The sequence below is a fragment of the Eleutherodactylus coqui genome, chromosome 2 (genome assembly GCF_035609145.1).
Source record: "Eleutherodactylus coqui strain aEleCoq1 chromosome 2, aEleCoq1.hap1, whole genome shotgun sequence".
NCBI lineage: Eukaryota > Metazoa > Chordata > Amphibia > Anura > Eleutherodactylidae > Eleutherodactylus > Eleutherodactylus coqui.
In genome coordinates, this window is record NC_089838.1 from 284,744,446 (window position 1) to 284,770,864 (window position 26,419).

At 43.9% G+C, this 26,419-nt stretch overlaps 1 protein-coding gene across 1 annotated transcript; it reads right to left on the reverse strand.

Annotated features, from left to right (window-relative positions):
* Window positions 1–1,872: 1,872 nt before the first annotated feature.
* SFTPB (surfactant protein B) lies at window positions 1,873–25,795 on the reverse strand. The gene is made up of 11 exons (XM_066593122.1): window positions 25,747–25,795; window positions 21,063–21,193; window positions 19,144–19,215; window positions 14,905–15,024; window positions 14,012–14,161; window positions 8,477–8,563; window positions 8,199–8,382; window positions 7,330–7,481; window positions 5,034–5,114; window positions 3,917–4,024; window positions 1,873–2,067 (listed from the first exon to the last, which is right to left on the reverse strand). The coding sequence occupies exons 1-11, from the start codon at window positions 25,793–25,795 to the stop codon at window positions 2,032–2,034; spliced, it is 1,170 nt and encodes a 389-aa protein (XP_066449219.1). The 3' UTR covers window positions 1,873–2,031.
* Window positions 25,796–26,419: the final 624 nt, after the last annotated feature.

The following is a 26,419-nucleotide window of genomic DNA, read 5'->3' on the forward strand; positions in this document are numbered from 1 at the left end:
TCTACATAGATTGCGGCAGGGAAGGGGTTAACAGCGGGGGGCGCATCTCCGATGCCCCCCCGCTGTTGCAGCGGGACACCGGCTGTGACTGACAGCCGGCTCCCGCTGCGGGATAGCGCGGGATCATATGTGATCTCGCGCTATCCCCAGGACGTACCGGAACGTCCTGTTGCGGGAAGTACCAGGCTCCCAGGATGTACCGGTACGTCCTGGGCCGGGAAGGGGTTAATTACTAGCCTTGTCCAGTGCGCCTGTTCTTCCTAGTTGTTTGCTTTTTGTGTATTCTAGATTATAGCTTGTTGAGTATACTTGCACCCTTATGGGAACTTCCTGCCTTGGTGAAGAATTGTGTTTGGAATTGTCACATAATCTTTACAGACTCCTTTTCTTGTTAACGCGGTGTTATGCATACTAATCAAACCAGGTATCCAGCTGCGTTCTGGCAATGTCTTCTACTACTTTCTGTTACTTGTATACATGTACCCAATATAGGGAATGTTGTATGTTTTTGTAAAACTTAAAAACCTAATAAAGCTTAAGTATCAAAATAAAAAAAAAAATTACACGAGGCATGTGGACTTTGGTGCAGAATATTCCATATATTGCAGCCAAATTTCACCCATCTGAAAGGTCCCTTAGGCGCTTTTTTTTTTTTTTTTTTTTTTTTAATTGTAGCAGAAAGTTTTTAGATGAGCCTTCATGAGGGTGTTCTCTAACTTTTAGGTTCACACAGGGTGGATTTGCAGTTCAGATTTTCCACAGTTAACCTGCAGATAATCCTTAGTGACAAGATCACCAAATCTGCGAATCCGCTTACATGAAAATCAGATACTCAGAGATGAGCGAACGTACTCGGTAAGGCCGATTTCGCAATCGAGTAACTTCACTACTCGGGTGAAAAGTACTCGGGGGCGCTGTGGGTGAGCGGGGGGTTGCAGAGGGGAGTGGGGGGGAGAGGGAGAGAGAGCTCCCACCTGTTCCGCGCTGCTACCCCCCCGCTCCGCCACGCCCCGCCCCACAGCGCCCCCGAGTACTTTTCACCCGAGTAGTGAAGTACTCGAAAATCGCGGTGCTCGATTGCGAAATCAGCCTTACCGAGTACGTTCGCTCATCTCTAATACTCCTGCTTCCCTCATTCCCATCCAGATCTTCAGCTGCTCCCCCACTAGTCCCTACTGGATGTAGAGGCTGGCGGGAGAAGCGGGCAAGCCACTGTAGGGAGTTGGAAGAAGGTGCATTATCATTGTACCTACCTGGGGATTTTGCTGCAAAGTAAGTGGTAGCAGAATCTGCAACTCTTTAAACTTGATGGGGATTTTGGCGTCGTCTTTGAACTCCGTGGGGAAAGCATCAATTTGGGGTTTCTTGAAATCTCATTCATTTCTTTGTACTATTGTTTTACGCTGTGGATCTACTATGTCTCCTGGGTCCCACTTCTGGCAGCCCCAACAATTAGTTGATCGCTGCAAGTCAGGGATCTGGAAGTGGGTTGTCTTTCATGGGGCGACCCCTTTAAGCAAATTGCGTCACCCTTCCCCCTTTTTATATTTGTGTATAGCCTTTATTCACTCAAATGTAATAATACAGGATTGGAATACAGACCCACAATACAGATTCTGTCTATTTCTATAGTAAATAGTACTATAACGAGGAGGGGGGTGCAGCTGCAGTTTCTCACTCTGTCTACAAGACTGCGTGCTGTGAAAGAAGACATCTGATTGGTTCCGAGTGCCGATCATGGCACTAACAACCCGCTAAGCAGGCTTTACAAAGAAAATGTGGATTTTCAAAAAGCAAAAGAAATGGACCCAAACACAAGTAAGCGGAGCCTGGAATTGGCATATGTATAACGTAGATGTTGCAATGTGTGTATTTATTTGCCATGAGTGGCGCAGTAAGGGTACGTTCATAATACAGCGGAAAATCTGAAAACATAGTGCAGCCTGCTTTATTTCTTACAGACAGTAATCATTGAGTTATGAGGAGGGGTAGAGGCTAATTTCTGTAAGGTGATTGGAAACAGACAGGACTTCAGTGCCAAACATGAGCCAGACAATGTCCGATGGCCTGGAAATATAATACACAAGGTCATTAATATACATTATCACAGATTTGCATTTCAAAAAGGTTTCTGAGTCTAAGACAAAAACATCTTTGCGCAAGTTTACAGAACATGGTGATAAAACGTATACCGCTCAATGCTCCTGGGCTTGTAATGCTAGTGCTGACATTAGGGCTCATGCGCAAGGCTCTGTTTATAGCTGATCAGCAGTTTGAGTGGAGCATTTAGCCACAGCTGCGGTGATGAATGTGCAATGGATCGCAGCTCTGCAACTTATGCCGGATGAGCAGGAAGCCGCGGCCGCAGCAGCCTCACCGCCGATGGCAAGCGAAGTCTAACAGATGTGGCATAGTTTTTCAGTCCGTTGCAGCCTGCAGCAAAAAAACAGTGTAGTAATCACAGTCGCTGTCAGCGCTTATACATGATGGTCCAAGAGTATGTCAGACCCCGCATGGATGTACTCAGATATGGCATTGTCCCCTTTGACTTCAGGTGCCTAAGCTGGACGAGTGGCCAGAGCTTGCAAAACATACTTTAGAGGTGCTTGCCTGCCCCGCTGCCAGTGTACACATTTTTTCCCCTCTCGGATTTGTGCAGGACATGTGAAATTGGCGTCATTCTTCAATTTTATATATACCATTTGCAGAAAAACCCTTTGCTTACTCTACTTGGACTGTATACAGTAGGTGGGCACCACTTTTTTTTATGTTCCTTGGGCCACATTATCATAATGAAACATTTCCAAGGGCTGCAATAAAACGTTATGGGCTATTACCATCTGCAGCAGCTACAGCATATCAAGCGTATATGCAATAGATATCTGATAGGTGCCATTTCCAGGACTTCCACGTACCAGGACAATGGTGGCCCCCTTCTTCCTCAATCATGGCTATAGAGAGGAGGAGACGATGTATGTGGCTCTCCACTGTACATTATGGGTGTTGTAGTAATGGCCTGGCATTCTCTACTTCCATAAACTACAACTAAGAAAGTCGCATCCATAAATGTACACTTCTCTAACTGTAATACTCCTTTCTGGACGGGTTAAGGGACCCTATATGTCTGATATGGATTAGGCAGGGGTCCGTTCTGAGGTTCTGTTGCAGATCTGGTAAAAAATGCAGGAAAAAATAGCCCTGCATGCAGCACTTTTTCTTTTGGTAAAACTGGGCAGCTGAGTGGAAACTGAACGGAAACCATTCTAGTCAATGCGGTCCATTCTGCGTTGTTTGCTTCCGTCATAAGATGGACCCGTTTGACCAGACGATTTCTGTTTCCTTCTTTCTGAACAAAGCAGAAAAACGGAAATCGCAACGCAGATGTGAAAGCCGCCTTACCCTCAGTGCACCATTAGTACTTGCCTGTCCGCTCCTGGACTGTGTGCCCCTCCTCTAACATGGAAACTACATGTTAACAGGCAAGTACTGTATATCTGTGCCCAGGTGGTTGGAGCCACACAGAATGACATAGTGGGCCACATGCTGTACACATACATCCACATGCTGTTCTTAGGCTGGAAACGCGTAGGGACGCAAATAGAATAATACGGCACCCGCCAACATGTTTTAACCAAGTTGCAAATAAAGTGAAGCAATTTTAAAGTTAGATATTTGCGGTGCAGAAAGACATTGTACCGAATCCTTGCAGATTCACCAAAGCAACCCGCACCCCCCTCCCCCCAACCCCATCCATCTCCATAGAGGGCGGAACAGCCTCTTTTGATTCAGTCACACTTTGGCTGGCCATTTTTGTTTTTGCTCTTTGAATTTCACATGCTGTACCCCCTTCATACCAAGGAAGCCTACACAAGCAATGAAACAAGCGGTGCTTCCCTCGGCTTTCCTCATCACATACCTTGCATTCTCTTGCATTGTCCAAGCTTTGGCACCAATATGAGGGTCCGGCGGCACAGGCAGTGTTCACTTGTAAGGTCATGGAAGGAGCTGGGCATGCACCCAGTGTCTGTGGACAGGAAACATGGTTTGTACCTATAATATATACTACAGCAGGGGTGTCAGACTCCTCTTCACCGAGGGCCACATCAGCCTTATGGTTGCCTTCAAAGGGCCGATTGTAATTGTATAGTAAGGGCTCCTTCACATGAGCCTATTTGCATGCATGATACGCAGTGAATAGAACCCATTGATTTTAATGTATTCATTCACATTTGCATATTTTTTCACCCAATGAACAATCATTTGAAAAAGTACACATTGCAATAGGCCGTTGAAAAGAATTGGTGGGCTTAAATACACAGTGAATACGCAGGAAACGTGCATATTTGCACATCGTTTCAATGGCCTGTTTACATTCTTCTTTGCATGCGCAAATACGCAGAATAAAAACAAGCCAGAGCGCTCAAAAAACGCGATTTTTGGTTGTGCAAATAAGCAGCATATTTGCACGACTGAAATGCATTTTCGCTCATGTGAACAAGCCCTACTAATGACCCCATAGTGGCCGCAGTAATAATATTGACCCCCCATAGTAGCCCCAGTAGTAATACAGTGTCTCCTATATTGGCCCCAGTAGTAATGGTGTCCCCATAGTAGTCACAGTAGTTATAGCAACCCCTCTATTTGCCTCTGGCTGGGCAGCATCCCTACAGGCTTTTCACTCATCCAGCCAGCAGCTCCAGTACTGACCCGCTGCTACATCGGGGACCACGGACATCTCCTGAGCATCTGTGATGCGTACGGGACGGCACCCGCAGATGCCGGGGTAAAAAAGGTCAGTGGTCATAGTCTTTGCACTGCTACTGCTGGACCACAGCTGCAGGCTGGGTGAGTTCGATGTACAGGTGGCGGGCAGCATTCGGCCCGCGGGCCTTGTGTTTGACATGTGTACTACAACAATAACATGTAATCCATCTATATTCATGATGTAGGCACTATATACTTATGTAGTCATCCATATCCACAGTTGTACAGAATGCTTGTCATAATGTGCATTATGGTTTACCATTACATACCTGACAGGTGATCTTGGGGTTCCAAGGCTTCAGGAGAAGATCAGATAGTTCCTTCTGGTGGTCTTGGATGAATGCATAACACTAAGAATATAGAAAAGTTCATCACATACATTGAAAGAACCATATACTGAATTACAAATTAGGTGTCCTTCACACAGGCAACAAAGTCCCGTGATTTTGTAGCGTTGCTACAATGCTACAAATCGCATGTATGTGAAGCCCATGCTTTCCTATGGGTTACTTCACACATGTGATGTATTGTAAAATGCAACAATCCGACACAAAAACCTCGTGGGTCCCGCGATATGCTCACGACTCGTGAGGTTTTGTAGCCCATGTTTCCCTATGGAGCCTTCCTCTCTGTTGCATTGCACGAAAACGCGATTTTTGTGCGGTGCGATACAACTTTGACAGTAGGAAATCCTACTGTCAAAGCCATAACCTAAGTCCGGGCTGCAAGAAAAAAAAAAACACATACATCAGCCCGGTCGCATCTTCTCTCCAGGTTCCTGGCACTATTCTCCTTCATCATCTTCTGGCCGGGTATTGAAAATCCCTGCCTCCTGGAAGTGCTGGCTGTGATTGGCTGGCGCTTAGCCAATCACAGCCAGCACTCGATTAACCAATCACAGCCATTCATTGAGTGCTGGCTCTGATTGGCTAAGCATTAGCCAATCACATCTAGTGCTTCGAGGAAGTGGGGATTTTCAATCCCCGGCCCGAAGATGATGAAGGAGAATAGTGTCAGGGATCCGGGGAAAAGCTGCAGCGGAGCCACAGACAGCACATCTAGGTGATGTATACTTTTTTTCCCCCTGCAGTTGGGGTATATTTTCGGGGTAGGGCTTATATTTCAAGCCCCCACCTGAAAATCCTCACATGTGATGCTACAAAGTCGAGCAACTTCATAACCCCACATGCGACTTTGTAGCGCTACAAAACCGCGGTATTGCCGTGAGAAGATGTAGCGATTGCCATTTTCTCGCCGCGAAGCCGCGTCACCCATGTGAAAGAGGCCTTATCTTAAGGGTATGAGATGGTAGATGTAGTCTTCAGGTATTTATTAGGTTTATGTTTTGCTTTGAAATCTGACCCCTTGGAAGCTCCATTTGTATGAAATATATCGATCTAGATCTGCTAAATTGATAACTGCAAATCACATCTACTGAATATTGTTAAATGGGTTTTCCAGGTTTCTATATCAATCTAATCATAGGATATGTAATCAGTATCAGAGAAGGTATGACTCCCGACACCCCAACTGATTAGCTGTTTGAAGAGTCACGGTGCTTGAATGGCGTTCATTTCATAGTGGCGCTGTCTGGTATTGCAGCTCAGTTCCACTCATTTGAATAGTACTGAGATGCACAAAGGCCATGTGACTGATGAATGTCACGTTCCAAGCCAATGAAGAGGTTGCAGCTCAACTGAGAGCCACGGCCTCTATAAACAGTTCATTAGTAGGGGTGCAGGGATTCTATCCTGAGGATAGATTCTCAATTTCTATGTCCCAGGAAACCCCCTTTAAATCTCACCAGGACTTGCCAACCGCATATGTAAGCCATTAGCTATTTTTCGGTTGAATACACTGATAATTTAAAGTCTATGAGCCTGAAATACTGTATCTCACCCGAACATGACTGTCCTGATCTATTGTCTGACATATTATATGGCTATCAGATGTCATAAAAGACTGGAACGGGAATAGGTATTGATTTGGCCGCTAGGACACCACCAATCCAGAGAATGAGGCAATCCCATGATCTTTCCTTAATAGAAAGGTGGCCAAAATGAATGGAAGCCTTGAGAACTGCTCTGACTTGAGATTTCCGTGTCCAATCTTGAAGACTATTAGATCAGACATATTTGATCTTCACTGTTCAGCTTATAATCTGGGGATTGGTCAGTCAGGGTCTGACTAAGGTTGATGGAAGCCACCATTGCACCAAGATCCCACCTGAACTTTCCAAACAACATATACACACTTACAGACATTATATATATATATATATATATAATATATATATATATATATATATATAGCCATCTACATATAAGTCAATGGGATTTATACAGATAGCCAAGCTAGTGACTCACATATACATCAAAGCAGCGATCTACATGCATGTCTACCCATCTTTTCTGTACTGGACAGGATCATAAACTGGTCATGAGGGAAAGTAGGTAGTGGAGGCACCATTGCATGTGCCTCCTTTGCCCTCATCTATAGCCTGTTGGCAGCTAGTGATACCTCTGTAGTTCCTATAGTTGCACCATTGCTCTCTATTTTTCTTACCTCCTTCCAATCTTTTGCGGAGGTGCATACTTTGGAGAGAGCCACACTGATTTCTTCTTGTGTTATGTTGGCACCACTTGTACTCTTCACGATGGAGGTGATGGCCATGCAAGTGTCACAACTCAGATCAGATTCCAACACTGGCACTTCCTCTGAAGAGAAAAACATCTAACAGGTTAACGGAGTTGTCCAGTTATAAAGTATTTATGGTCTATCCTTAGAATAGGCCATTAATAGTAGATCAGTGGTGGTCAGCCACCCAGGATTCCCTCTGATTAGCTGTTTGCTGAACTGATTTCTGCAGGAAGTAGACAGCTCCTTTCCCACTGCAGTAGCGAGGCTTGGTATTACAGGCAAAGTCCACATTCACTTCAATGGGAACTTTGCCTGTAATACTAAGCCTGACCATTGCTGTGGAAATGGAGCTGTCTACTTCCTGCAGAAATCAGCTATGTTCATAAGTGCATTGGCTAAATGAATAGTTGTTTGGCAGGAGTCTTGGGTGACTGACCCTCACTGATCTATTATTGATGGCCTGTACCAAGGATAGGCCACCAGTAGTTTGTAACTGGACAATCCCTTTATCTACTGAAGTAGTGGAAATGGGGAATGAGGGTTCACTTATTTGTTTAGTAAGGAGGAGCTATGAAATATGTGGATCTGTGGGTAACAGAAGCAACAGGGTTGCTGATTTTCAATAAAACTTCTGCCCAATTCTCAGGGTATATTTGGGGTGGCGTTGTCGCACTTTGTGTTTTCTATGAGCCTCCTCCATAGTTTTTAGAGTATATGTATGTTTGTTAGAGCTGGCCAGCTAGTCTTGTACCCAGAGTACAATGTGAAGACATTCCAAGTATACCCGCACTGACCTGGCTCACAGTTTTCATCTGTAACACACATGAATAACAGTCCGCACACCAGTTTTGGTCCCAGTTTTCCCAATATGGTGTCCAAAATAAGGATGACATATTTCTCAGCCACGCACTGGCATATGCCAGCTAGCTTCAATGGCAGTACGAGGCAGAGCTCTGATGCTCCCTTTGCAATAGCTTTCTGTATACATGAAACATATATCAGCATATATACATATATGTGTGCTCTCCTCAGATTGGTGTATTCAGTAGAGAAATATCACTTTAAATTTTACCTTCGGGATCGCTGCCTCAAATTTTCCCACAAATGATTTACACATCCAGCAAAGGGGCGTTGGAATTGGCCAGTCCTCCTTCACGTCCTGTAAAACATCCATACAGATGGGTGAACTTACTGTAGCAACATAACCCAGTGAGAAGAACTAACTACACTGCGTATGTATGTATAAATAAATTGATATATAATATATATATATATATATATACACACAGTGCTTTATGATTGTCCCAAAAGCGAGGACTATGATCAGAAGTAATTGCTACTCCGTGGATAAATAGAGTGCTGCCAAGTTATGTAGGTGCCCAAATGATGACATGTGCCCTTTATATAGCGTAGTGCTTGTAGACTGTATCTCCTGTCACTCCATATTGTTCCATTGTCACCGCAATTTTCTGTACTGTACAAGAAACTGATTAGCATAAGCCCTTTTTGCATCCTATGAATCCAGGCCTCGCCTTTGGCAGAGAGATGAATCTTTTTTCTACCAGAGACTTTTCAGCTTTTCATTTTAGTTTTTTTATTCCCTCTTCCAAGTTCCATAACTTCTTTTATTTTTACGTCTGAAGGCTTGCGGTAAAAATTACATATTCACTTTATTGTAGATAAAGAAGCCAAATATGCATCACCTGATACACTTTAGTCTGCACTGAACATTTAGCTTCCTCATATTGCAATCTGTCTGTATGCTACTAGGGGATATTCTGATTTGGCCTGCCCTGCAGTATCAGGGAATGCATATTTGGCTTCTTTTTCTGTGAGTTATGTCTTTGTACATTTTTTCTCTCACCTCTGTGATTTCAATTTATTGTGCAAGTCAATATGATTCCAGCATACTAAACTAACATATATACTCGAGTATTGGCCGACCCGAGTATAAGCCGAGTCAATACGTTTTACCACAAAAAACTGGTAAAACTTATTGACTTGAGTATAAGCCTAGCTATACTTGAGTATATACTAGGTTTAAAAAAAACGCAATACTCAACTCGCAGCCAGCGTTTGTGTCCCCGGCGCGAGGGTCTTCCCGGCGGTGCGGCAAGCTGCTTGAGAATTCTCCCCGCTGTCATCTTCCTGATCGGCTTTGAATTCCGCCGTTGTCAGAGCCGTGTAAGAAAGTGCTGTGATTGGATCGAGCACCAGCCAATCACAGCCAGCTTGAAATATAAGTCCTACCCTGAAAGTAAGCCCTAGCTGCAGAAAATTTTTTAAAAAAGAATACATCACCTAAGAAGCGCTGCATCTTCTCCCTGGTCCCCGGCACTGGTCTTCAGCATCTCTTCTGGCCGGGGATTGGAAAATCCCTGCCTCCAGTAAGTGATGTCTCTGATTGGCTTGGTGCTGTGATGCTCAACCAATCAAAGTCAGCACTTGATGAACCAATCACAACTATTCATTTGTAGCCCTCAGCTAATCAGAGGCAGCACTTCCTGGAGGCGGGGATTTTCCAATCCCCGGCCAGCAGAGATGCTGAAGACAACTGCTAGGGCCTGGGGAGAAGACAGGCCGGATCTGGACAGCACTTCTTAGGTGATGTATGTGTTTTTTTTTAATGTCTTTCTGCAGCTATGGCTAGTTTAGGGCTTTGACAGTAGTCTTTCCTGTCAAAGTTGCATCGCACCGCACGAAAACTGTGTTTTCGTGCGATGCAACAGAGAGGAAGGCTCCATAGGGAAGCATGGGCTACAAAACCTCACGAGTCGTGTGCATATCGCGTAACTAGCGAGGTTTTTGACACGCAATGTAGCAGCCTATCAAACATCGCAAATGTGAAGAAATCCATAGGAAAGCATGGGCTTCACATACATGCGATCTGTAGCATTGTTGCATTGCGAGAAAATCGCGAGACTTTGCCGTCCATGAGAACGAGGCCTAAATCTCTGCAGCTGGGGTTGAGAGCATCACTCCAAAAAGACATTAATGCTGCTTTAAAAAACATACAAGCAGAGTTCACAGCATTGATAAGGCCGTACTTCTCACATTGATTCTAAAATAGCAGAATTCTCAACAGCTCAGAATAAGTTGGGTTGATACAAATAATCCCTAGAGGAGGAGGTAGGAGCCCTGAAATTGAAAGTGGCAGATCTGCAAGATCGGTCTCGCCATAACAACATGCGATTCTGTGGCATACCTGAAAGGGTTAAAGCAGAACAGCTTAAAGACTATCTTACAGATTTCTTTGTTTCGGTCCTTCCAGATAAACCTCAAATTGATCTGTTCATAGATAGAGTGCACCAAATACCAAAACCTAAATCTCTGCTTGCATCAACTCCAAGAGATGTTATCGCTCATTTACATTTCTACCATTTTAAAGATAAACTGATGCAAATGGCTAGGAACGTATGAAGCCTCCCAGATAGATTTAAAGACATGTCTTGTTTACTGATCTATCTGCGGACACTCTGGCAAGAGGTCACAAATTTCCTACTGGCACGAAAATTCTGCATGCCAAAAATCAACCCCTTAAAGATGTAAAGTATATAATGCAGTGGCCATATACCTTCTCCCAGTGTGAGTAGAAGGGCATGTATAACTATTTATTACCTTACAACATCATTTATTGTGGGTAGATTTTGTTCAGCCTTAGGCTGCATTCCTACGAACGTATATCGGCTCGGTTTTCACGCCGAGCCAATATACGTCCTCCTCATCGGCAGGAGGGGAGGATGGAAGATCCAGGAGCAGGAACTGAGCTCCCGCCCCTCTCTGCCTCCTCTCTGCCCCTCTGCACTATTTGCAATGGGGAGAGGCGGGAAGGGGGCGTGGCTAATTCTTGAAACTTAGCCCTGCCCCATCCCGCCCCCTTTCATTGCAAATAGTGCAGAGGAGGAAGAGAAGGGGCAGGAGCTCAGTTCCTGCTCCTGGCTCTTCCATCCTCCCCCCACTGCAGATGAGGAGGACGTATATCGGTTCGTCGTGAAAACCGAGTCGATATACATTTGTGTGAATGCAGCCTCAAGGTGCTTTTAAACGAAATGATTATTGCTGAAAAAACAACCAAACTACAAACAATAATCATTCACTTTTTGTTCGTCCATTTTATGCAGCCATAAATATCATTGCTGACTTGTTCACTTATCGCTCTTATTCGCTTATACAGCAAATGTGAAAGACTGAACGTCTGAACGAACCAGTGATATATCTGCCTGTTTAAACAGGCTGCACGAGAGTGAACGACATAGCTATGACATCACTTGCTCGTTTGCTCATTCAAGCGATGATCGGCTCATCTAAAAGGACCCTCATATACTGCATGCATCATAGCCCAAGAGTGGCATACACGAACATTTTGGTTAGGTGTTCCTAACTTATAAACACCGCTTTGCATCATCACTAAAGGGTGATTAAATACTCAAACCTATGTTTGTGTTGTTTGATGTTAATGCATCTTACTATCAGTTTTTAAACTGTGCTTGCAATTTACTAGGCTTCTACAGAAGATACCCACCTATTGTCAGCTGGTCACAATTTGTTTCACCGTTTATATAACCTCTAGAAATGGTCTTCAACATAGTCTCACTCAATGTAAAACGACTTAACAGTCCTTTTAAAAGGTTTCTACTTTGGAAAAAGGCTAAAAGCTTGAATGCCTACATCCTGTGCAAACAAGAATCACACCTTACTCAGGCGGACGTTTTGTAGTTGAGACACAATTTTTTCCCCATATATTCTTGCTATTCCAGTAATTAACAAACAAGGAGAAGTAGCCATTGCAGTGAAAAATGCTTTTAGCTTTTTTCTAATTCAGGCTTTATCAACCCAAGGGGGAGATATACTATGTTGTTTGTACAATAATTAATATAAATCATACTATAGGAGTCATTTAGGCCCCAAACGAAAAAACAAATTAAATTTTGTTTTGCTTTTTTTTAACAAAAATCAACCATTATAAGAATGGGTCTGTCCTGATTGCAGGAGATTTTGTGGCCATCTCTACACTTGTCTGCTTTCTCGTTTGACAGATTAACCCACCGATTTATAGTAATTGACACAAAAAGAAAGTTTTCTTCATATATGGAGGTTACAACACCTTACTGAAAATGATTACACTTTTTTTTCAAACATGCACAAGACCTAACACTCTCATAGGCATGTTCTTCACAATCTACTGTTTCAACGCTTAGCAGTATCTTCTAAGATTGATATAATTACTTGGTCCGACTTAGCTGTGAAACTTATAATAACTTCCCCTACAATTTCTTGGAAACTAAACAATTGCCTTTAACATTCTGCTAAATGCTTGGTCAAAATGTCTTCATTATTACGTGATTTTTTTTCCAGAATGACTGCACACTAGAGATGAGCGAGCATTGCCCTTAGCGAGTACCTGCCCGCTCGAGAGACAAGGTTCGGGTGCCGGCGCGGGGGAGCGGGGAGTTGCGGCAGTCAGCAGGGTGGAGTGGGGGGGGGGGAGAGGGAGAGAGAGATCTCCCCTCTGTTCCTCCCCGGTCTCCCACGCAGCTCCCTGCCCGCCGCCGGCACCCGAACCTTGTCTCTCGAGCGGGCAGGTACTCCCTAAGAGCAATGCTCGCTCGAGCAATTGCCCTTAGCGAGTATACTCGCTCATCACTACTGCACACCTAAAATACAGCCATCCATAATATGGTTTGCTCATAACGCTTATATTAGGACACACTTTATAGGCTTAGCTGCTGCAGATAAAACAAAGAAAAAAGATTTTAGATTACATCCCACAAATAATATTATTAATTTCAGGCAATTAAACAAAGCGAAACACTGCCTAGCTAGATCAGAAATGATACGTATCCTCCAAGATCGGTTACATCAACTAGATTTATATAAATATGAACAAGCGCTGCGGAATATTAGAGCCAGGTATTAAAGTCGAAATGATAAAGCTACTGTATTATTAGCATCGTGTCTGAAATCTACAGCTGCTAACGCTAAAATATTTTATATTTTTAATGCACAAAATGAAAAAAAATTCAACCCTCAAACCATAGCGAATATGTGCAAAATGTTAAGCCTTTTTTTTAACCCATTTATCTTGTGATCATCTGATTGTATCATACACTGCAATACTACTGTATTACAATATATAATACTTTTTATTGCTGCCTATTAAGTTCTGCCATGCGGTGCGCATGGAAGAATCAGATCCCTCCCTTCTGGATCACTATACCACACCCAATCTTACTTATCGCCATACTTCCTCTGAAAAATACAATGTACTATAGATTTGTACCTTAGTTATAACTCAATACATAAGGTTCCATGTCAACTGAATAGCAACTGTGACCACTACCGTGATGAGAAGAGCCAAGGCCAAACTTATCACTAAGAATCCTTTCACACGAGCCATATCTTGGCCCAATGTCATGAGTGCCAATCAAGAAGCTTGGTGAAAGTCAATGATTAGTTGATGAGCAGCTAATCTTGGTTAATTTTACATGGCCCAGTAATAAGAGGGGACATTAATGTCCAATAATGGGGCAACGTAATAGGGCCGTAAGTCAAGTTCTAATGGTTGAGAGGTGCCTTACCGAACACAACCCGCAAGACCTCCTCTTACCTGTGCTGCCTTGGTGTGCATGGTCTGTATAGTTTCTTTGAAAAAATGTAAGATATTTTCCAACATTGGTTTGGGGAAAAAATCTGCGTTCCAGTGAAGAGCTTCTTCAGAATGGCATAATTTTAATTTAGTGCAGACTGAAGTAGGATTCTGTAAGACAATGATTAATTTTAATAAGGGATTATCGGTACTGGGTTTACAACCTGTAGGCACAATTTAGGATAGGTATGGTTTTAAAATGTTTATCTATTTTTATAAAATAAAGCATAATATTGCGCTGCACTCCTCACTACATTTAGCGCCTCCCGCAGCCAGTGCTTTGTATCTCCCTGGATGTCCTGCTCTTATTCTCATTGCACTGTGACTTCAAAATTAACATAGTATGTCAGGCCAAAAAATATATATGTCCATCCAGTTCATACGATTCCCCCCCAATGTTGATCCAGAGGAAGTAAAAAAAACCCAATGGTGTAGAAACCAATATTCCCCATTTAGGGGAAAAAATTCCTTCGCTGCTTAAATCTGGTAATCGGAATAATCCCTGGATCACCGACCCTTCTCAAGTAATCAGTGACTATAATATGTAATATTGTAATGCTCAGGAAAAGCATTCAGGTCCCTCTTGTACTCTTTTATCAAGTTCGCCATCACCACATCCTCAGGCAGAGAGTTCCATAGTCTCACTGCTCTTACAGTAAAGAACCCCCTTCTTTCCTCTAGAAGCAGAGGGTGCCCCCTTGTTACAGTCACAGTCCTGTATTCAATATGTCTTCATGTGTTTCCCTGAGCGGATGCCCTTCCACCGGGGGACCTATGGGCAATACCTACTGTTTCTGTAGGTAAATCTGGTCCTGTGTATTATTACTGATGATTAATGCCTCACTGGTACTTACAAACTGATTTTCCAGAACACTTATCAAGACTTCTTCATACTCATCCACCATCGTGAGGCACTCTGTCTGAAATGGAGGAATTTTGGCACATTGCTCGTGTAGAAATTTCTTGAACTTGGACTGCAGACAAAGGACATTTCATAAGAACAGAAGAAAGTTCCCCTCCTATCTGCTATATTTCATGGTCTGTACTTTAACACGGTAACAAAGAATTGGCTGTGTACCTTTAATCCGCCGTTGAAGTGTTTTTACAGTTTGCACATAGAACTACATAATAAATTGAGTATCTTGCACTAATTCTCAGTTACAGCTTGTACTATAATCCAAAGCTGCATTCACAATTCTGGCTTCAGAACGAGAATCTCCCAGAATTCCTTGCTTGTCCATTGTCTACACAGAGTTTTGTTTGTGATTTGTATTCTGCAAAGAGTTTTTACCCTTTTCACTGTACATTGAAGTGATGTAGAAAGATCTAACTAGAGCACTTCATTAGAGAAGCTCAGCTCATCTGTTAGGGCGTGTCCTATTACCTGTTTGTTGACTGCTTCCAACTGCAACTAGCAGAATTGTGAATGCAGCTCTGGACTATATTGCAACTCAGGATCAGTAGAAGGAAAAATAATGTATTGAAAATATTTCCCAACTTTTAGATATTGTATGTAAATTGTAACACGGAGCGCAGAAGGGGACATGGGTATTGTGGAACTTTAAAAATAACTCGTTAAGGGCAGGAAATGAAATAATATGAAAAACTATTCAGTTCTCACCCATGAAACGTTCCTCCAGTGCAGCTGCTTCGGTCCCTGCTGCTACAGTCATGAAAGCTTCATTCACATGACAGATACACCCATTCGCAGCCATTCACTGGCTCCAGCTGGGGTTATGCCATGTACAACAGGCGACTGCTGAGGCCAATGATTGGCTGCAGCAGTCATGTGAATAATGAATGAGAGCTGACCAGGGCAGCTGTGCTGGAGTGGACATTTAAAGGGATTTTGTCCAACGGTTCATGCTGCCACGGACAGCATGATCCCGGATGCCTGTTGGTCTCTTAGTGTTTTATTCTGAAAAGTTGCAGCGTTACAGAATAATCATACTGTGAAGTTTGACTCACAGCTGACCCCCGAGTCACGGGGGCGGGCCATGACAGGCTCTCTTTGCCCCCTGCATGAAGACTGACAGTTCCCTCCCCTGTGTATATTAAGAGTATCATGAAAGCTGTATGCCTCAGATTTCTGCAGTGGATTAAATTTCAGATCCACATTGGAAACATCCATTGTGGATCTGACACTAAATTAGACTGTAAGTGAGGCCTACGGGTATGTCCACACCACATGAAAATGATGCAGATTTTTACCTGCTGATTTACGCAGGTAAAACCTGCAGAGGATTGCGGTATCAAACAACTCGATGAGATTTTACAAATCGCATCCACATGCTGCAGTTTTTTTCCACCGGGAAATATGAGCGACGTGTTGCAGATTATGAAAATTTGTAGCGCATGCAGGCGGTGCTGCAGATCCTCGACAAATTTGCAGCAAAATCCATAGTGGATTCTTTCCAACCCGTGCAGAATTATCATAAGGCCGGTGCCATATAGACATAATTTGTATTACATATACAGTTTGGTGCTAGGGGAAATGCAATATTAGAACGATATACTGGAGTCATCTAATATGACAACTCATTGTCAAAAAACATCCCTTCCCTAGAAGGAGTTGTTGGAATTCTAAGAAACTGTCTCTGTGTGATTGTAACATTGATATAAGTAAGTGATTACAGGAAGCCTCTAGTACCCTGTTGTACCGCCTCTAGCTTGGATAAAAGATTGGCTACGGGTGGGCATGGAGGCTCTAGTACCCTGTTGTACCGCCTCTAGCTTGGATAAAAGATGGGCTATGGGTGGGCATGGAGGCTCTAGTACCCTGTTGTACTGCCTCTAGCTTGGTTATAAAATGTGATAGGGGTGGGCATGGAGGCTCTAATACCCTGCTGTACCACCTCTAGCTTGGATACAAGATGTGATACGGGCAGGCATGGAGGCTCTAGTACCCTGTTGTATCACCTCGAGCTTGAATACAAGATATGATACGGACGTACATGGAGTCTCTAGTACCCTGATGGGTACTAGCTTTAATGTAAGATGTGATACGGGGGGCATGGAGGCTCTAGTACCCTGTTGTACCACCTCTAGCTTGGATACAAGATGTGATATGGGTGGGTGGAGGCTCTAGTACCCTGTTGTACTGCCTATAGCTTGCATACAAGATGTGATACGGGCGGGCATGGAGGCTCTAATACCCTGCTGTACCACCTCTAGCTTGGATACAAGATGTGATACGGGCAGGCATGGAGGCTCTAGTACCCTGTTGTATCACCTCGAGCTTGAATACAAGATATGATACGGACGTACATGGAGTCTCTAGTACCCTGATGGGTACTAGCTTTAATGTAAGATGTGATACGGGGGGCATGGAGGCTCTAGTACCCTGTTGTACCACCTCTAGCTTGGATACAAGATGTGATATGGGTGGGTGGAGGCTCTAGTACCCTGTTGTACTGCCTATAGCTTGCATACAAGATGTGATACGGATGGGCTTGGAGGTTCTAGTACACTGTTGTACCACTTGTAGCTTGGATACAAGATGTGATATGGGCGGGCATAGAGGCTCTAGCACCCTGTTATACCACCTCTAGCTTGGAGACCAGATGCGATATGGGCAGGCATTGGAGGCTCTAGTACCCTGTTTTACTGCCTCTAGCTTGCATACAAGATGTGATACGGGCGGGCATGGAGGTTCCAGTACCCTGTTGGCCTGTCTCTAGCTTGGATATAAGAAGTGATACGGGCAGGGGCATACATGTTATGTATGGTATCCTGCAGCATATCAGTTTACATTTGCTGTCACTGAGCCTCTAGATCATGCAAACTCTTAGGCTGTTGAAGTTGGTGTCCCAGTTGGTCTCATACATGTTGTTTTGGTGATAAATCTGGTGACCAGGCAGACCACGGACGTCTGATGATGTTGTTGTGTGTGCGGCTAAGCATTATCATGCTGGAAAATGCCTCTTGGAAGCCTCCATGAGAGGAACACATGTGGCTGCAGGATGTCCTGAACGTATCACCGAGCTGTCATTGTCCCTTGTACCACTACTAGGGGTGACCAACTGTCATATGCGATTGCCCCCAGACCATCACACAAGCAGGGGGCCATGTGCTGCTCCACAGCAAAGGCAGGATTGTGGCACTCATCTCTAGGTCTCAAACTAAACCTGGATACATCACTGAAGACATCCTGGTTCCACTCCGTAGTGTCCAGTTTCATTGTTCACAGCACCACTGCAAATGGAGGCGACGGTGGGTGTCAAAGGCAAAACATGTAATGGGCGTTGTCAGACCAAATGTCCTTCAGCCAAGCATCTGGAAATGGTTCCAACAGACATGGTGCCACCTGTCTCTGGATGGCGGGCAACAAAACAGTTGGAACTGCTAGTGCTTGTCGGATGATCCGATGATCCTCTCTACTGGTAATCTGTGGAGGGCGTTTTGAGCCCGGTTGCCTTGTGTGCCCTCACACATCAACTGGTCCCAACACTTCCTAACAGTCTGGACAGAATGGCCCAGGTGAGGGACAATTTGTTGATATGACTGTCCTGCTTCTCGTATTCCAATAATGTGCCCCTTCTCAAATTATGGCAACTGGGTGAAATCTCTTCTCTGCGTCGTAAAGGCGTCTAGTGGTCAACAAGCTCTACACAACATGAAAACAAGGTCCACACAAGAGGAACAAGAGGTCACTACCCACAATGAGCCTCCGAGAGCCTTTTTATAGGCCAAAAATTGAACCACTTTTAAGGGCCTCAGATGTCAAGACCGTTCATCTAATCATTCGTATATCTGCCTGAGATGGAACTGCATGCCCAGTTTTACAGCAAAATGACAACTTCCTCTAGGGGCTGAGGTTGTTTTTGACAAGGAGTGCTTTAAGCCAGCAACACCAGAAAACTATTTAGCTATAGCATTGTTGGCATCTATCAGTCAAGAAAAAAACATAGAACTCTGTCTGATGAATGTAGCAGCCAGTCACATAGATTTCCATTGGTTAGATCTAATTGGCTTGCTCCTGTAAACATTACAATTGATGCTGCATTGCTATATTCATTGATACAGGTGACAGGCACAGCATTTATAAACTGCGAGTCCATTCAGTCATTATACATGATAGACCTCTGTAATACCTGGAGGGAGGATGACTTCACCATGGTAGTGACGATTGTGATTATCTGCGTACACTGCAAACACAGAGTATCCTGTTAGGAGGAAACGATCAGACAGTGGTACGTTAGTGAGTCACACGACATTCTACATATTGGCATTATAAAGTGGCATAAACCAACATCTCAAAACCTTATAAATAATCAACTTGTGTCTGTCAGTATTGGAGGACTTGGGGGCACTGAAATCAGTGGCATTACGAGCATTGGCAGAGCCATTTCCACCATGCGCGCAGGTGGCAGAAGTGCTGGTGGATCACATTAATATGCTGCATAAGGACTGTGGAGATCCAAACATATTTTTAAAAAAACTTTTTTTTCTTCACCGGAGTTCCTCTATATCGGGTATGGAGAGTAGAGGTGCCCAGGGTTCCGAGGAACTGTCTGTAAAGTATGCATTAGGCCTCATGTCCACGGGGAAAAGAAGAATTAAAATCCGCAGCGTTTTTTCCCGCACGCGGATCCGCGCCCCATAGGGATGCCTTGGACACCTGCAGGTAGTTAAATACCTGCGGATGTCATTTTTCCCGTCAGGCGCGGATCCGCATGCGCGAACAAAAATGGACATGCTCCATTATCGTGCGGGTTTCCCGCAGGCTTCTATTGAAGCCTATGGAAGCCATCCGGATCCGCCGGGCCGAAGAAAGAAGATCCGGCCGCGAAGGAAGGAAGATCTGCATCGTCCGGAGCAGGTGAGTTTATTCTGATTTTTAGGCCTCATATCCGCGGGGCAGGAGGGACCCGATACGGATTCTACATGGAGAATCCACGGCGGGCCTGATTTTCCCCGTGGACATGAGGCCTTAAGGTTAAAATCCAGATGGGATGTATTTTCTGCATCGGAAAATCCGTGTTGAATCTGCAGTAAAATCAGAGGAGGGGTTTGCCGCAGATTTGTCAAGAAATTCGAACCATAGATTGCAAAGATGAAATCTACAGCGATAATGAGCAGTATAGATTGACTTGCGGACGATTTGATATTAGAACGGCAGGTCAATTTACGCCGCAGATTTTTTTCTTGCAGTGTATATATAGAATTCAGTAAGATCTCATCCACTATGCTGCTGCTGTAAATGTTGTAGTTTTTCCATATGCGATTCCACTGTAGAATGTTTCAGCATTTACACCCCAGGTGGACGAATCGTTTCAGTTTAAGAGTTTAAAGAAAATGATATTTCTGTCCAGTGAGGTGTGTAAAAGTGGCGAAGCTGAGACAACTGGGCAGTTATACACTAAAAATTAAGTTTGCTGTCACTGATGGAAAACCTGCTACATCCACATTGTCCACGGCGGAGTTGCATGCAGAAAATTCGTAGCATTTACAGTAGCAGCAAAGTGGATGAGATTTTACTAAATCCCATCCTCACACTGCAAGGAAAATCAAGATTTGAAATCCACAGCATGCTAATTTATACTGTGGATTTTCGTTGCTGATAGCACCCTTTGTCTGGTATAGGGTGAATGCCACTGAAAATTTGCAGTAAAATCCACAACAGATGCAAACTTTGGAATGGATTTGTCGTGGATTTTCCACTGTAGAATTGGAAGCGACCTCCAGGGTCTTCGGGTCCAACCCCCTGCTCAATGCAAGATCACTAAACCATCCCAGACAGATGTCTGTCCAGCCTCTGTTTGGAGACTTCCATTGAAGAACTCACCACCTCCCGTGGTCCCTTTCATCGACACTTGAAAGGGTAAATCAGTTGTAGTGAATTATGTTTTTTCGGTTGGTGTTACTTTTCAAATTCAGGAATACAAAAAATTTTCGGCCTAGTATATAAAACAAGAAAATGACCAAGATCATCTTGCAAAAAAGCCAGCATGAGCAGCAGTCTAGATATACTACTAGGGTGAAGTGATGGTTATGTGACTCCGAGTCTTACCACATCTTCCTTCCATACATGCTGCTTACAATGCTCCATTGCCCCACACTGAGCGGCCGTCTGCAGATCCTGGCACCAGAACTCCGGCCCCCGGGCACATTCCTCCTTCACCAGGACATGGCCGGACACAGCTGTGGAGAGTCATGCGGGATCAATATCTATTTACTTACAGAGAAAGGTTTAAAATCAAGGAGTCTATAATGGTGAGAAGTATTTGCACCCTCCCATACTGAAGGGTTTTGGATCTTAATACAAAAGTTAGTCCCCATTTGTTTGTGACTAGAGTTAAATCTTTTTCCATTGTTTGGCTCCTGAACGATGAACATGACCGCAGTTGCCAGATTCAGCATATGTTCCACCGGAACAACACCAAACACACGCCATTGACTGTAATGGGGTCCTCCCGGCTTTCAGTATTCCGACGGGCATTTTCTTGCACAGCTGAGATTTTCTGCTGGATCTGTGTTGGAGGCTCCAAATGAAGCCTACAACACTAATGTGAATGAGGCTCGAGCCCCAAAGACTACAGGGCTCAAAGAAAAGGGATTGAGTAGTCCAAGGAGTTGTGTTTCATACTCACCAAACACCACATTACAGCGCTGTGTCATCAGGAAGTTGTCACGTTCTATCAGCTTGACTCTCTCTGTGCGCATCTCCATTCATCTCTATGGGAGGTGCTGCAGTGGCCCGGAGTTACTGGGGCCCCTCCATAATGTATGAATGCATTTGTCTCATGCTTTGTGTTGTCAGTGTCTTTCATGTTGCATGAATATGATGTGCATTGCACTTCTGCTGCACTGAATGAGTTAACTGTCTGGTATGTGTGAATGTCTGAGAAATGTATCTTGTTGTTTGTCATGTGATCGTGCTTTATATATGTGAATGCAAGATGGTTTGCAAGGAGATACGTTCTGCACTTGCAAGTGTGAGGAGCGTGCGCGGAGCTGCAAGTGAGCCGCACAGACACCTTCAGTTCTCTGTGGCTAAGAATGGAAGAGGCTGAAATGTTTCCTCAGCCTTTGCTGGGTCTGCCTTACCCAGAAGATGCCAGTGGTGTCCTAAGCCACTGATGGATGAAGAGAGAGTGGAACTGCCATTTAGTGTGGAGCGTCAACCAAATGTGAGTGCCGACTGGTAGAGAGCTGGCGAGAGTAAAAGAAGTTGGTACCGGGAGCAGAACCCTGCAGATAACTAGGACTGCAGATTCTTCTGTCAATCCGTGATTTCCTCCCTGTCGCACCACTTTGTGATGTCTGCACCATTTTCCTGCTGGCGTGAGTTAAATACTTGTAACTGGACTGTAAATAGTTTTCTACAAGTAAAGGAGCTCTGCCGACCGTTTCCGACTTTACTATATAAAAGTTCCCTGTGAGTGTGGACCATTTATTTCACCATCCGAATTCAGGGGAAGGAACGGTGTCGTCACCCGTGACAACAGACTACTAAGGTAGCCACATATTGGGTTACTCCTTTGAAAGGCCCAACCTCAGTTACTTGGATGGGTCCGGTGCTACCCTCAGGGTGGGAGATGGTAGAGCCCCATGACAAGGCTCAAACTCTACCCCGCTGTCTCCTAGGCTGAGGGCCTGCTCCTCGGATGCTGCAGTGTGAGCACAGAAAGAGTCAATCTGCTGGCACTAGAATGGAGCAACTGGTGAGTATGAAACCCAGTTGTCTGGACTTGCGTTCCCATAATGTTGTTTATGCGGCTAAAAGGAGATGACCACTAACCTTTAATGTTAAATAAAGGGAACTTGATTAACCCAATAATACAACAAGAATTGTGATGGAATCTCTCACCTAAATGACCGATGTGCAGGGCTGGATTTTCCATAATGCACAGAAAGTAGAACTTGAAGCTCCTTGACCCCAATGTCCTATCCATAGCAGCCCACCCAAGTGTCATAGATCATTTATAATACTTGTGTCCTATTACTTGGCACGGGGCATGGATGCTACTCCTACCTAAGTGCCCCTTTTAGTTATGCCCTTGTAGAAAGTCCTGCAGTAACGGGTTCTATCCTTAGTATAGTTCACACATTAGGGGTTGGTCCATTCAATACTACATATGAGGTAGCCTTATACTGTAAGGACTGATGGAAGAATATTAGCAGTACTGTACAGAGGTATCCATGGAGTGCTGGTCCTGTTTTTATTACAGTAAGTGTTTTTAAACCACTTACTTTGTACTGCTTACAACATGAATAAAAAAATGCTTCAGTTTATGGGAAGTTATCCAGTTCTTGAGGCAGCAAAGCACCCTCTTCCCCCTTTACACATGACAAGTATAACAAACAAGTAAGAGGGTCAGTTCTGTCTGTGGCCCTTAACCCTTGCCACGTGGTGAAAAGGCACACACACACAGTGATAAACTTAACTTAACTTAAGTCGACAGGTGGCACAAGGCTTAAAGGGGTTGTCCCGAGGCAGCAAGTGGGTCTGTACACTTCTGCATGGCCATAATAATGCACTTTGTAATGTACATTGTGCATTAATTATGAGCCATGCAGAAGTTATAAAAAGTTTTATACTTACCTGTTCCGTTGCTGGCGTCCTCGTCTCCATGGTGCCGACTAATTTTCGCCCTCCGATGGCCAAATTAGCCGCGCTTGCGCAGTCCGGGTCTTCTGCAGTCTTCTATGGGGCTCCGTGTAGCTCCGTGTAGCTCCGCCCCGTCACGTGCCGATTCCAGCCAATCAGGAGGCTGGAATCGGCAGTGGACCGCACAGAAGAGCTGCGGTCCACGGAGGAAGAGGCCATCTTCAGCGGTGAGTAGAGAAGTCACCGGAGCGCGGGGATTCAGGTAAGCGCTCCGGTGAGCTTTCTTTACCTCCCTGCATCGGGGTTGTCTCGCGCCGAACGGGGGGGGGGGTTGAAAAAAAAAAAAACCCGTTTCGGCGCGGGACAACCCCTTTAATTACTATTAGTGATGAATTACTATTAGTGTTGAAACTCTCAAGAGGGCACATAACATATTGGTTACAGTCTCTCTTTGAGGGCACTCAGCCTACTGGTTACAGTTTCTGTTAATGTCACTGAGTAACTCATTTTAATAAAACTTGGTGGGGCACTGTCTCTCACAGTCTCTGGTCACCACAACAGTACTTCTAGGGCTTTTTTGAGCCCACGCTATAGGTGGAGATCTGCATCCACCTCAGACACTTCCGGTGAAAGGTTCTACTCAGGCCCAGCAGTTGGAAGCAAGGTTACAGCTGACAAAGGGTGGGGATGACTGGATGGTGACTTGGTGGCTTACTACCCAACAATATCCCAGGATTAAAAGCTTTAATTTGACTCTCTGGCCTGCACAACTCCATTATCACAGACCAGGCACCAGTTGATGCTGTTGTATTCCACTCAGTCTCGTGCAGCCGTCACAATCACACCTGACACTTGCTATAGACTCTACTGCTAAGGACATATGTGGACAAAATTAGGATGCACACTAAGAATGATGCCTGGCACCTACAGAAGGGATACTGTTTGTCATTATCCTAAAATGTTACTTACAAAGTGCAAATAAGAGAAGCGGGACTGAAGGAAATTCCCTGAAGATCCAAGATTACCGAGAAATTAGACCAACAACCTACAATATATTTATAAATGACCATTTACTTGTGAAAATTGAAGACCCAGCCCAATAGGATTAATGGCGAAGATATGGAAGATGTAGAAGCTTGAATGAGTTATTAACAACAAAATAGCCATTGGTCAAAAGATACAACCAAAACTGGGACATGTGAGACACTGTTGGGGAAGACAATAGTGATCAAAACAAGCAAGACCTTTAACTTCAAGCAAATACAAGGACCAGATTGGAGCTTTATACTATGTTGGACATACTATGAGAAAACCTAACTTATGCTTAGAAGAGCTAAAGGGAGAGGGAGATGATCAGCAGCAAGACAGAGGCTTATCACAGGAATCATGAACATTACATTGAGAAACCCTAAGAGAAGAGAGGACATTCTGGAGAACCACAACCCATTTGGTCAGAATCGATTCTGATGTGATTGATAATAGAGACAAGGTTCTTTATATTGGCTTCAGAGAATAATTCCTATAAACTGAGTTAAAGTCTGAAGCAGATTTGCTGCTTTATTTAAAATAATCCAACTATATTAAAGTACAATGCTTCAACACCCAAAGATGGCCATTTTCAGGCTTGCAGTCTATTGATGGCAAAATGCTGCGCTTTATTATGGTTGGATTAATTTAGGCAGCTTTCACATCTGCGTCGGGGGGCCCGTTTTCGTGCTCCGGCTTATGACACAAAAGGGTAATCCTCTGGCCAAACGGCTCTGTCTTATGACAGAACCGAAAAGTACCAAACAGGCCCCATTGACTATAATGGAGTCTGTTCGGTTTCGGCTCAGCTTCCCGGCATTTTACTGGATGAAAAAACTCTGCATGCAATGCTATTTCTTTCAGTATTTTGCCCCGGATCCACGATGGAGCCTCCAACCGGCGCAGATGGGAATCCAGCCTTATATAAAGTAGCATATAGATATTGAATGTCCTCGCTCTGTGATACTGTGGTCTTTTCTACCCACTGTATTTGAAGTTTGGTACTCTGATCACAGCAGAAGTTGTTCAGGTGCCTTCCTTCACTTGCTTGTTATAAGGTTAAAGCAGTAATTCCACCAAGTGCTTCTACATCTTAAGATACAGGAAAACCTCTTACCTGCGAACACACATAGGAGAAATACCAGGCTCAGGCGTGTCCCTTCCATGATTAGCTGCAATGGGAAGCCTCCCTTACCTGCCGACCCTATATATACCTGGACAGGAGGAGGGAGAGACGCTAATGGCACTCCCAGAATAAATGCACCACTCCTATCTATCTCATATCGATCTGTCTCATATCTATCTCATATCTATCTATCTATCTATCTATCTATCTATCTATCTATCTATCTATCTATCTCATATCTATCTATCTCATATCTATCTATCTATCTATCTCATATCTATCTATCTATCTATTTCATATCTATCTATCTATCTATCTATCTCATATGTATCTATCTCATATCTATCTATCTATCTAGCTATCTCATATCTATCTATCTATCTCATTCTATCTTTCTATCTATCTATCTATCTATCTCATATCTATGTATCTATCTATCTATCTCATATCGATCTATCTATCTATCTCCTATCTATCTATCTATCTATCTATCTATCTATCTATCTCATATCTATCTATCTCATATCTATCTATCTATCTATCTCATATCTATCTATCTATCTCATATCTATCTATCTATCTATCTCATATCTATCTATCTATCTATCTATCTATCTCATATCTATCTATCTATCTCATATCTATCTCATATCTATCTATCTAT